Raw genomic sequence first — 13,018 nt, forward strand, 5'->3', positions numbered from 1 at the left:
TGACTGAAAGCTCCGGAAAGTGACCATAAGGTGATTTATGATCTTTTTTTCCTCAACTGATATTGACAGTGAACTTTAAAACTTAGCATTATTTATCGTTAATGTTGACTCATTATGGTCAAATGTGAATCATTTGGTAAATAGGGAAACATAATATTTAGTTTTAATGCTTTGTTGATGTTAAAATTAAAGTATAAATATTCGCTGAATATTAATAGTAGCGGTGCGGAGCGGAACCTTTGGCTTGTGCCTCAGTGCTGCGGAACTGTATTGCTCATGTACCGGAAGCAGCCAGGGTGACATTTAGAACAGGACGAAAAGAAGGCATGGCTGTGCTGAAGGTGTGAGACCCGGTGTCCTCTCGGTTATCGCCTCGCTTTTATTCTGATGTCAAAGTGTGTGGACCACAGATCGTGATGGCGGCCTGGAGCTGTCGGTTTGTTCTCCAGCGGGGAACTCGTCTCGTTTCTCTGCGATCAGCGGCTGAAAGGTGGCTAATGCTAACAAGCTAGTAGCGTCAATGTAGCTGAAGTGAGCTCGAGCATGTAGCTCACATAGACAAGGCTATTGGGATCAATTAGCTGCTTAGCTTTTCAGTTTCAGTTTGCTCTTCTCTGCTTGTCTCTAACTATCTAATAGACGTCACGATTAATATCTTTTATATTTTCTACGTTTGAGTGTTTCAATCTGTTTGTAAATGTAAATTCACTGTTTTACATTAAATATTCAATGTTACAAAGTACATGTTGTTATTGAGGATGACAGCTGATGAAGCGCTCTACGGTCCCATTCAGTGCTGCGATATATTCATGTATGTTAATGCATTAATATCCATTTGCAAGTAGCTCTGGGTAGATTAACACGACTTCATCATTGTGCCCTGTGCACCTTTCCATTTTCTATCTTAAATCTTTCATGAAAGCAGGACATTTACATCTGATGTGGTCCATATAGTAGGTTTTACTTAAGATGAATTAAAATAAAGTATTTAAGAATTGCAATAAATTGCAAAATCTAAGGAACATATTGCTGAAAAAAAGGAATATTTAGTCAAATCAGTTGAATTGTCATTTAAATTTAAATAGAATCTGTTAAACATAATCAGAGGAATTACAAGCGATTGAATTGCTTGAAAATTATCTGATTGATTGATTTTTCTTTCCTCTCGCAGTCCTGTCCAGTCAGTGTTTTGTATCAGGACAGTAAAGACCACAACATGGTTTGATGAACACCTCACAGAGGACAACCAGGAGTACATGAGGAAGAGTGTCGCAGAGGAATACAGAAGACAGACGGCTGAAAAGCTGAACCCACTCAAAGATGAGCCCTGGCAACAGCACGAATGGACAGAGGGTCAGTGTAACACTCACTGACAGCTGTGTATATTGAGTCTTGCTGTTGACAGGCACTTAAGCTGTCTTTTCATCTGCTCCTCTTCCTAGGGAGTCGAAGAGTTGGGTTAGTGGCTGCGAAGTTGGGGATGGCTCCAATCTGGACGAAAACAGGAGAAAGACATGTAGTCACAATGCTACAGGTGACACACAGACACTCGTACCTGTCGTGTTTTCTTTTGAGCCATAGCTTCGCATCAGAATAGCTGCAGGCATTCCTCTGAAAAATATGTGTGTTATGTTTGTCCTCCATAGTTACATAACAAACAGTGCCGTTAAAGCAGTGAAATTAATTGGATTGCTCTGTAGAGGGTGAAGGAAGAATACCAAACATTGAGCACTTTTGAACCTGCAGGCTTTGCTCACATCGTACATTTAAAATACCTCAGTGTTCGTAAACAAGCTACTGCTCTCGAACAAGGTGTACACAGGAGATATCTGAAGCCGAGTTTATTCAGAACACGTTTTTCATCTAATTAACTAGTCTGTCAGCAAAGTAAATTAAAAACGTACTGTGGCTGTGTGCATTCACCGTACTCTTTATTGATGATGACATAATCTTGTGGGTAGCATAACAAACTCCTGTTCAATTTCAGAAAAAATTGACATTCTCAGTTTAAATGATTAATATCAAACTCACGGCCTCACAGAGTCTCAACAACATCTGCTGATTCGCTTTTGGAGCGTTTAGTTACTTTGTTCTTTGAAGCTTATACAGAAGCTGTCTGTATGAAAGTTAGAATATTTAAATTACTTTTCAAGATTTTCTCAACACTTTGGTTTTATGTGAAGGGAAACTGAAGGTTTTTCATAATGCAGTGAATAAGTACAAGACAGGATAGATTGTTGTTAGTGTGTCACAGGGGATTAATTGTTGACATCCTGAGTTACCATGTGGACTGAAAATATTTATATATTTAATATGAGGAACTTATATTTACTTATTACTTTAGGAATTTAGTTGCATCTGTTTTCTCAAGAGGTGAAAGCTTAAATAAAATACTGTTTTCACATCATCTTTCTGATCGTTAAAACCTTTTTGTTTTAGGTGCAAGACTGTCATGTATTGAAGTTTTTGTCGAAAGAAGAATATGACGGACACACGGCCGCTCTTCTTGTTGGGGGTAAAAACGTATCACCATTCTATGTAAGAAAACGTTTAAAGTTTTTATCTCAGCTGTGAACTTGGACGTGTAGACATTTATGACTTAAAGGTACAGTGTGTAGAATTCAGTGATATCTAGTGTTGAAGTTGCATGTTGCAGCTGAACACCCCTCACCCCACCCTCTCCTTCCAAACATGAAAAAGAACCTGTGGCAGCTTTTAATTGTCATAAAAACTTAAAAGGTGTTTAGTTTGTCCAGTCTGGACAAATGTAGAAAACAAGGCGGACTCCGTAAAGAGGGTCCCCTCGATGTAAATATTAAGTATTTAAATATAAAGGGTCTTTTTTGGGGTAAAGAAAACTACAATTCATACAATTTAGATGTAACAAGCTAGTGAAAATATTATGAGGTTTATTCTACATTAAATTTTTGCCAATAGTCCCCTTTCACCTAAATCTTACACACTGGACCTTTTAATAGAAATTAAAACACTACTTAACTTAGTTGTTTCAAAGTTTCATAAAGCCTCTTTCTTTGATTGCAAAAGTTTTAGAGTGTTGAATTTGCACTGAATCGTAACGTTTTATTTTAATTTATCATACCACACTCAGTGCTCTGAATATTAACAGAGCAGCCACAACTCGTCAGCTGGTGCCAAACACTTTATCACTTCAAAATGTCTTATGCATGAAGGATGCGTGCTGTGCATAGATGATTGATGATTTCATCAAAATGCTGCCTAGTCATTCTGTACACACCCAACACATTTCAGTTCCTCTCAGTTCTGGCGACAGTTCCTTACCATTGAGAAAAAAAATCAGACGTGCAAATGATGCTGAATTTCTGTCCTTTCCCAGCCTGTCAGTGCAAAGACCTTTTATTAATACAGATCCATTATTCAGGAAATTATACTTGCTCACTCAGCACCAGTAGCTAAGTTTCATCTTAGGTGTCAAAATAAATGGGATACAATGGATTTCATTGCTGCTATTTCCCATAATGACTTCATTAAAAAAATATCTGTCATGATAATGATGAACCTGAAGGTCTCATTCTTGCTTCAGATGCTTATCAGAAGTGACACACTAAAAACTGAGGTGAGGGTGAGCTTATCGACTCCTCTGATCAAAACCTCCTCCAAAAAATGTGGTTAAAGTGTTTTTTAAGAAAATTGCCTCTAATAATACGAGGAGATCTTTCCTCTTCAAATGTCACATTCGTCTTTCTGAGATGACAACAATAACGAAAGAGCAAGGAATGAAACAAAGTGTAATTTATTCATTGAGTCTTGATAGATGCTTGATGGATCGGAGTCAGGGTTTCACCTGTCGATGGTGAAGTTGTTTTGAATCTCTCCCTCAGCTGTATTAACCCTCAGTCAGAGGCAGAGTTGTCAGTGTGAGGAGCTTGGCAGACTGATTTTCAGTCAACAGCAGGGAAGAAGGAGACATTCGAGGGACTGTTGGGGCTGAGATGAGAGCGAGCCGCGTGAAAGCAAATGTCAGACACACTCACTACCAAGTGTGTGCGCGTACGTCTGTGAGCGTGTGTTCCACTCGCCTATCGCCTGTAACTGTCGTATGGTTGATTTTGAAATGTCAAAGTCCAGCTGCCGCTCAGTGCTTCTGCTTCTTATATCACTTTCCCACCTTTGACATGTATTTGGTTCTTTCTTCCCATCGTTTCGTCTAACAGAGACCTGAAGCTGAAATGGAGATGTTCAGGAATGCAGGAGTGCCACCAAAACAGAAAGTCGTCACATTTAAAGTCACAGACAACGCCCTCCTCAAACCAGGTACACATTACCCACGTCACACATTAGCGACCGAAGAGATTTCCATGAAAGTTTGTGGAGGGGTGGGGCGTGATACAAACATATTTTAGTGATTGAGTGTGTTTATTTTCTTGCCTTTGCTGAGGTATTCCACTGAGTTCCCCTCTAGTCCCCCCTATTTATTTTCATACACATTTGGATATAAAGTCTTGTGTTGTGTGTTCAGGCACTCCTCTGTATGCAGCACATTTCCGTCCAGGCCAGTATGTGGACGTCACAGCCAAATCGTAAGTTGTGCTCTGCCAGCGATCCCTCCTCCGTTGTTGGGCTTCTTTTCCTACTGCATGCCCTCTTTTAGCTCGAGCATCACATTTTGAAGAAATATCAGTTTTTATAACATTATCCTCTGAAGCAACTAGTCAACATATTTGAATGCAACCTGCAAATTAGATTGTTCTTGTGTTTGTGTGTAGCATTGGTAAAGGTTTTCAAGGTGTAATGAAGCGATGGGGTTTCAAGGGGCAGCCAGCCAGCCACGGCCAAACCAAAACTCACCGTAGACCTGGAGCTTCTGGACCTGGAGGGGTAAGACGCACATGCACACACACATATGTACTGTGTAAGAAGCTCATCCACAAATTTGACATGAACAGTTTGGTTCCCATAATCCAGTAATGCATCTATCTGTGTCTGTGTGTGTCTGTACACGTGTCTGTGTGTGTTTTTTCTTCATCTAGGATCCAGCCAAAGTTTTCAAAGGGAAGAAGATGCCCGGTCAAATGGGGAACACCTACATCACAGCTTTTGGACTGAAGGTGCACACACTCACAAGGACACATGCAGAGTTGTGGTTTAGAGCTTTGTGACCTTGAATTGGACACATAATTCATGTCAATATCATCTCCTCCTCTCCATCCCTCTCTTCAGATATGGAGGGTCAATACCAAGTATAATGTGCTGTATGTGAACGGCTCCGTCCCCGGCCACAAGAACTGCTTACTGAAGGTAAAAATAATCACACACACTCACAAACTGAAGAGGCAGACATACTGAAGTCGAAAGTCAACCTCAGCGTGCTCAGTATTCTGACAGAGACCGGTGACCTTGCACCTGTTAAACACCATCACACCTGCACGACGGTGTGATCCATCTTCAACGACACTGCTGGATCAGCAGTGTGTGTGTTTCTCTGTGTGGCAATGAAAACGCGCACCTTAATGATGTTAGTTACATCCACAGCATCCTTCTCCATACTCAGCATGTTGTGCCCGTCTCGTGTGCGTGTGCGCGCAGATACACAGCTTATTATTTGTTTCGCCGACAAGCGATAATGAATACAAATGTGCATTGCATTTCACCCAGCTCAGCTGTCTTGCACATTCACACACACACACACACACACACTAGATTATATTACCCTAAAGGGCTCACATGCAGGTTCCTAATTTGTGTTTATTAGTTTTGGTTTTTATTATTCTGTACAACCATAATGTCCCTATTCTTATGAGGAACAGTTATGTTTTATTGATTAAATTTATGACACAGGCTGCAACTCATAACAATTTTCATTATTGATTAATGTGTTGATTCCTTTTGTGGTAAATCAATTAATTATTTAGCCCAGGATCAGAAGCATCTGCATGACCAGGGAGGAGGGAGGAGGTCATGCGTAGAATTAATTTGATAAATGTGGGAACACTAAACAAACGCTGGACGTTTTCTTCCAATAAGATGGTTTTTTCAGTGTTGTTAATCATTGATTAAAGATGTGATTATAGTGCAGATAGTGATTGATTAACCATGTTAACAACAGAAGAGCAACTGATCCATTTAACAAAAGGGTTCTGTAAGAGTTGGACATAACTGGTAGCTAATTTGTAACTAGTCTGTACAATATTTTTGGGGCCAACAGCTAATATTTTGGGGCTTCAAGTGTAGAGCAGCGGATTTACGTCTTCGGTTTGCCGTAAACTTTCTACAGTCAGACTAGTTTCTTTATCACACACGTCAAACGCTTCGTCACTCAAAACACAAACAGCGCTACTTTTGGTAGGTGTTTTAGGTCCATGTGACAATTAAAAAGGCGATGCGCCGAAGTTTTGGTTCATGTGTTCCGCCTCTTTTGCTCTCCACATGGACTGTTTCCCTCCTGGCAGCGAAAACCTGCTCAAACATGGTTGGTCACGCGAGAAACAGAAACCAGAAGACTTAATAAAATCTGTTAATAAAGGTTATGTGAAAAGCTGTTTGTCAGCTCTGCCCAGCTTGGAAGTCGTGGAATGGGTGTGAATGTCAGATTGTTTCAGAAAGTTGCAGAGATTGTTGGACACAGCGCTGCATGAATTATCTTCTCCCTCTAAAAGGGGACATGACAAAGTTTGAGAACTATTAGTTTTGGTCCATAAAACTGTAGGAAATTGGGGCAAATACCTGTGACACATTATCCAGTCTCGAAGGTGACATTTCCCAAAGATAGAAAACAGAGAAAAACAATAAACCCTCACATTTAAGGAACTGTAAAATGCATTTCACTAACAGTGATTATTAAAGTGATTACATTTGCTTTACTGTTTCAGCTCTAATTAAGGCAATTGTGTCCTTATTGCATTAACTCTAAGTGTGTGTCTGTGTTTTCAGATCAGAGACACAATACTGCCAAACAGGAGCTCCACTCTGCTCAACCCTCCTTTCCCCACCTACTTCACCGAAGAAGCCGAACTTGATGAAGACCTGTACGATGAGAACTTGTTCATTCACACAGATCCGTCATTAACACTGACCTGACCAACACAACACACACACATTCACACATTTCACATCCACACCTACACTTGTAAACTGTATCTGAATCCTGTAGTAAAAAGCAATTCCTTTGGATGTCTTGATCCTTCTCTTATTTGTGTGTTTATGATATAACAGTACCAAGCCTTTCTGTTTGATCCAAACAGTTATTACGGTCCCTTTCCCCCCGAAACCATGGTAACTGTAGGACCGATGATGTCACTTGAGGGTTCCCAAGCAGAGAGAAGAAAATAGGGAGGGGAAAAAAAGCAATGAAACAAAACAAGAGCGATATGGTGGAGAAATTGTGCAATATCTGTGCAGGACTCGGGATAGGAAGAGGAGGAGAAGGAGGGGGGTGAGCTGGATAGAATGAATTGCAGAAAGCAGAGTGAAAAGAGTGAGGGGAATGCAGAAAGGAGGGAAAGGGTATATGTAGGTAGGGGTGGAGGAATGAATGGGATTGACAGCACGGAAGCAAATACAAAGGGAGTGTGAAGCAGGAGGGAAAGGGAGTGATGAGCTGGTGAAGGTGAGGAGGGCAGAGAGGGAGCGGCTGACAAAGGTTGACATTTGTGCATAAGAGGATAAATGAGGATATTAATGTTGCAGCAGGAACTGCTGGGCGCTTAAGTCTGTGTGTGTCAGTATTTAAATGAGAGAACCTCAAGCTGTTGTGCACACACACACACACATACACCATGCAGGTGGACCAATCCCAATAAATATATAGTGACCTCTAAAGTGTTTCTACTCTTCATCCTCACAGTCCTGCCTGTGATCCAGTCCCTCTCTGCTCTGTCTGCTTTGAAAGTGACAGCAGCAGAAACAAAGCTTTTGTTTGAAACACTGATACATCACAGGACACCCTTCAACAATTTACACACACACACACAGCATCAGTGTCTTTTCCCTAATTGAAACGACAACCGGTTTACTCGGGGAAAGAGCAACATACACTCGCTGATGTAAGGTGATGATGCATGTAGTGCCAAACAACGTCCTGCTCCACACAACATGCCACAGCTCGTATCGCAGGTCCGCGAGGCAGCAGCAGCAGGTTCTTTTGAAATGGTAATGATATCGTTTCAAAGTCCTGCTCTGTGGAGCCTGCACATCATCAGGCTCTTGTGGGGGTGGACGGGAGCAGAGCAGGGAGGGGATGTGGGGTGAGGAAGGCAGCCTTTGCCTGTTAAAGCAGCAGAGCAGAAAAAGAAAGACGGTGAACCTCAGCCTTGTTTCTGTTCTCTGACTTTCATAAGACTCACTCTAAAGCTGAGGAAAGGGTTTGCTGGACCGTAAACTCACTGTGTGTATGCACCATCCTCACATGGGGGAGCCACCCAGGAGGTTAGCCCGTTTTCAACATGGTAATCCAGCTAAATGGAATGGATTGAAGTAAAGCAACCATACATGTTTTAATAAGGTTTTTAAATAACAGCTTGGCCTTGTTTACCAAATTAAAGGGCTTTCGATCACTAATGGGTCCCAGGGTCAAAAGGTCATCCTCAAAGTGGCACTAGAGGAAAAATCAGGATCATTACAATAGTATTCAGCTATTTATATTCATCCCCTTCATCCCACCGTGTTCATTCAATTCTTACAGACAGGCTGTGGAGACACACTCCCTGAATATTGCTTTGAAATGAGTTGGGGCTGCAACAGAAGATCATAAATAAAGATGGACGATGCATCTTCACTTCCTCCCACTATCCACAAACAAAGCTCAAATATCCAAGGTATGAACGCCACCATATTGTGCATTTGGACCCGGTGTCTGTGCAGTAGTGATCGTAGTGTAGTGAAAAAGCTGTGGTAGCGATACACGCACTCGACCTTTAGAGCATCAAACTAATTAAAACCAAGCTTAGTGGACAAATGAACACATCAGTGTGATTAAAAACTTCCTAAAATGAAAGAAACCATCTTTCAGAAACATTTATTTGAGGTGCACTGTGACTTTTTTGTTTGCTCCATGTCCCATCTGTTAACATGGAGATGGGAATTATAACCTATACTGTATCTAGCCACCAGATGAAGACAATGATTGACAAGCTTTTCTTATTAACTGATCAATTATTTGTCTATACATTTTTAGACAAAAATTGTCCACCGACAAAGGTGACATTTTGTGTTTCCAATGTCTTTGCTTTGTGTGTGTGTGAGAGAGAGAGTGAGAGTGAGGTCGGCCTGCGATTGGGACACCAGTCTGACATGATGGATCTACTGCTCTACTTCTGCTGGCTCAACACATGAGAGATCGGATATCCATTAGTAAAGAGGATGCACACAAACACACATGCACATGCGCAGCCTCAATTACCTTCCACACACTTTTGTAGCCTTCTTAGCAAGCAAAGATGCTACCTCCAAGTTTGGTCAGCACTTATGTTGCCACTTCCTTGCACAAAAAGTGTTGGACTGGCATACACATTCAGTGTGTGTGTGAGTAGGTGTGTGTGTGGTGCTGTGTGCCTACCAATATGAATTATTGAGTGTGTTATTTGAGGGACAGCTGGCTGTTGAACACATTAACTCCCCCAGTCAAGCAGCCAGTCAGGAGTCAGGAGCGAGTCACTAATCGGGGGAGAAGAGGGAAGTGAGAGAATGAGAAATCAATTTCACACATTAGCTCTTTGTTATGAGGCTTAACACAATCACAGTCTGCACTCGTAGGTGTCCGATTGACATTTCAAGTCTAATACAGACAAGCTCTGCATCATGTATTGTGTAGTGTTCTGTCGTGGCACATTTTTCCGAAAGTAAAAAAACCTGGATCAGTGACTCAAATTCTTAAATTATGTACATGCATTCAGGCGTTCACAGCTTTATAGAGAGGAAGTCATTCTTCAATATTGTTGTCAGTGTTTATATTGTATAACAGGCCTTTCATAAAGGCTAAATGTGCAAAGAAGAACCCTACTAGTTATCTCACCACTGCACCATGCAACACGTTCACCACACATCCCCCTAAGCCTCTCAGTCGGTGGTCCCGCTGTGCCCCTCCCAAATGTGCTCACCTGCGTCGAATGAGAGAAAGATTGTGTGTGTGTGTGTGTGATGCCTCCCACCCACGTTGGTAAATTTGGGTTCCTTCCTTCCAGCACCACTGGGTGAAGGCAGGGTGTAGCCTTTAGGTCCCCACCTTCCTCTCCACAGGTGATCTTATCCTGCCTTCAGCTATGTGTTATGTGTGTGTGTGTGTGTGTGTGTGTGTGTGTGTGTGTGTGTGTGTGTGTGTGTGTGTTTGTCCAGGTATTACTCATGTTGCGGGGACTTAAATCCAATTACAATCACATTAAGGAGACTTCTCTTTCAAATGGGAAGACAGAAAAGTTGTAGGGAACTGGAAAAAAGGAAACACACACACACACACACAAAGGGGTTCACCGCACCATTAAATTTTTACAATATCTGCAATGGTCCTTTAACTTACACGGTGCAGACCTGCACTTTAAAAGCTTGCATTATTTTGTGGGGTTTAAATGAGCCGTGTTGTGACTGTGAGGTAAATGTCAGTGGTTTTCAGCCGGAAACCTTCGCCACAAGAATGTGACCACGGGACATCGAGTAAATCAATATGGAAACCAAGGGAGAGGGGCTGAAGGAGGGAAGTAAAGAGGAGAGGGGAGGGGGTGAAAAACAAAATGACAGCAGCAAAGGAGGGGAGAGGCGAGGGGGGGAAATGAAGGGGAAGTGGAGACTGAGTTAATTTCCCCTACCTGTGCGACCTTTGACACTTTGGAGAGCAATCTGTAACGTTATCTGTGTGAGGGGGGGGAGTGTGTGCATGTGCATTAATGTATACGTTTGGTGATATTGTTCTATTTTGGTCCCTGTCAATAATTCCCATGAAAAGACAATCGATACTCTCTGACTTCACCCCGTCTGTGGCTTCAAGAATTAATCAGAAATATATTCTAATTTAGCAAATGTCAAAGAGGAGAGTATTGTCAAATAATTAGTTATGGATTAATAACTCGTGCAGTGTCCGTTCTTTACCTGCCTGTTTTTAATGGGCTGTTTGTCTGACCTGTGTTAGTCCTCTGGAGCTATTTCATTATTATTATACTTGAATCCTCCTCAAACAGTTCTGCAATATACTGTCAGCTTTTAATTGTTTGTGTACTTTTTATAAACAGCCAAAAGTGCAGAGTGAAGTTAGAAAATGTTGTGTTCATCTTACCTGGTTTATCTGCAGTGAAGATTTTATTGTCAATGTTTTTCATAACATGAAACTAAAATTGCTTTATTCCTATTCACGCGTTTGGTTTATATATAATTTTGAATGATCTACTGAACTGCTGTTATTTTCTGTTAAGCAATCGATACAATCTTCAGAGCCAAGTTCGCAACTTTTCAATATAAAAGCTCTGTAATACCACTGGGTATAAAGCATTCCAGCAACATGAGGAACATTGTGCTTCTGCTTTGAAGACAAATTGCTAAAGAAAATCCTATGAATGTCGCTGCCATGACAGAAATCAGCACCTTTGAATGTCTTTCAGTCAGATATCTATGAAAATAGAAATAATCAAAACATCTAAATGATCTGGCCGTGATTTTTACCTGTGGTTTGACCCAGTTTCAGACCATTGCAGTACCTTTTCTAGGACAATATATGAAATGTAGACTGAAGGTCTCGCCCCCACTTACTACTAAAGAGCACTGGTTGCTATTCATCAAATTTCTATTAATATTGAATGTATTGCGTGTCCAAAATCACACATAACTTGGCATTGCACTTTCTCAATGTGTGACAAGTGAGACACCAATGAGATTAACAGTTTGTGAGATATGCACTCCACATGCACAGACAGACTTAGTAAGAAGATTGTGGTTATACAGTACTTTTATTTGTTGACATTTCGAGACATATGCCACAGCTGCAGGGGTGAACTGAAAACGACACTCAAGCAAATCCTTACAAATCGAAACTAAACTGTCTGTGTGGAGAGAAACCTTGAAGTTTAACAGGGAGAATACATCTTTTGGTGATTCGTGTGAAATGAGTCTTTTATGTTCTCCTGCACACATCACCCACACATGCACACAAAGTGAAAACATTTTTCATTCCTGAAAATAAAAGTCATTCAGCCCGACTCACAGAGAGGAGCGCACACAAAAGCATGTGCAGGAAGAGAGAGGGAGAACGTGAGTGAGGGTCTCTTCATTAAGTGGAGAGAAAAATACATTTAAAATCAAATACAAAATAATAAGAGACGCACACAAGCATAGACACTCTACTGTCACAACTTAAAGATGTATCTATTGATGATGAGTAATATAAGATTGTGGATTCATATTACAGTCTGTCCTCTCTCACATTATGCTGACAGATGAAAGCACCTTGTCTTTGCTGGTGAAATCAAACACATGTTGGATCAAAGCTTTGTCAAAAATATTAAAAAATCAAATTAAGTTATGTTTATTCTCTTCATGGTGTGGGTATTCCACTAATTCTAAAAGCCTTTATCTTCGTCTGTGTGAGGGCATCTCGGGAGACCTGTTTGTGTGTGTGTGTGTGTGTGTGTGTGTGTGTGTGTGTGTGTGTGTGTGTGTGTGTGTGTGTGGGCACATTACAGACAAAGGGAGGCGCAGAGAGGAAGCTTGATAGAAGGAATTGCATCTGTTTTGGGTCAGCAGAAATACTTCAAAGATTAGGGAGGCAGTGATGGAGTTGCCAAACAGTCAGGCACAACACACACACACACACACACACACACACACACACACACACAACATAATGCGTCACAACTAAATGCCTTGTCTTAAAATCAAGTCTCATATCGTCTTTGAAAGTGAGGATGGTCCAATATGTTCTCACAAATGTGTTGGATCAAGATGGTGATGTAATTACATGAACACACCCCTCACACACACCTCTCTCTCTCTCTCACACACAGCACTTTTTTTCAGTATCCCCTTGGGAGACACTCATCGCCCACTCATTGCCTTTGAAGCA

The 13,018-nt window shown here is 41.2% G+C and overlaps 1 protein-coding gene across 1 annotated transcript; it reads left to right on the forward strand.

Moving 5' to 3' along the window:
• Window positions 1-268: 268 nt before the first annotated feature.
• mrpl3 (mitochondrial ribosomal protein L3) lies at window positions 269-7,149 on the forward strand. The gene is made up of 10 exons (XM_020090354.2): window positions 269-490; window positions 1,172-1,353; window positions 1,443-1,534; window positions 2,440-2,538; window positions 4,194-4,293; window positions 4,499-4,559; window positions 4,746-4,857; window positions 5,010-5,087; window positions 5,200-5,277; window positions 6,910-7,149. Exons 1-10 carry the CDS (start codon window positions 417-419, stop codon window positions 7,054-7,056), a joined length of 1,023 nt encoding a protein of 340 aa, XP_019945913.2. The 5' UTR covers window positions 269-416; the 3' UTR covers window positions 7,057-7,149.
• Window positions 7,150-13,018: the final 5,869 nt, after the last annotated feature.

Source organism: Paralichthys olivaceus, chromosome 20 (genome assembly GCF_024713975.1).
Source record: "Paralichthys olivaceus isolate ysfri-2021 chromosome 20, ASM2471397v2, whole genome shotgun sequence".
Lineage (NCBI taxonomy): Eukaryota > Metazoa > Chordata > Actinopteri > Pleuronectiformes > Paralichthyidae > Paralichthys > Paralichthys olivaceus.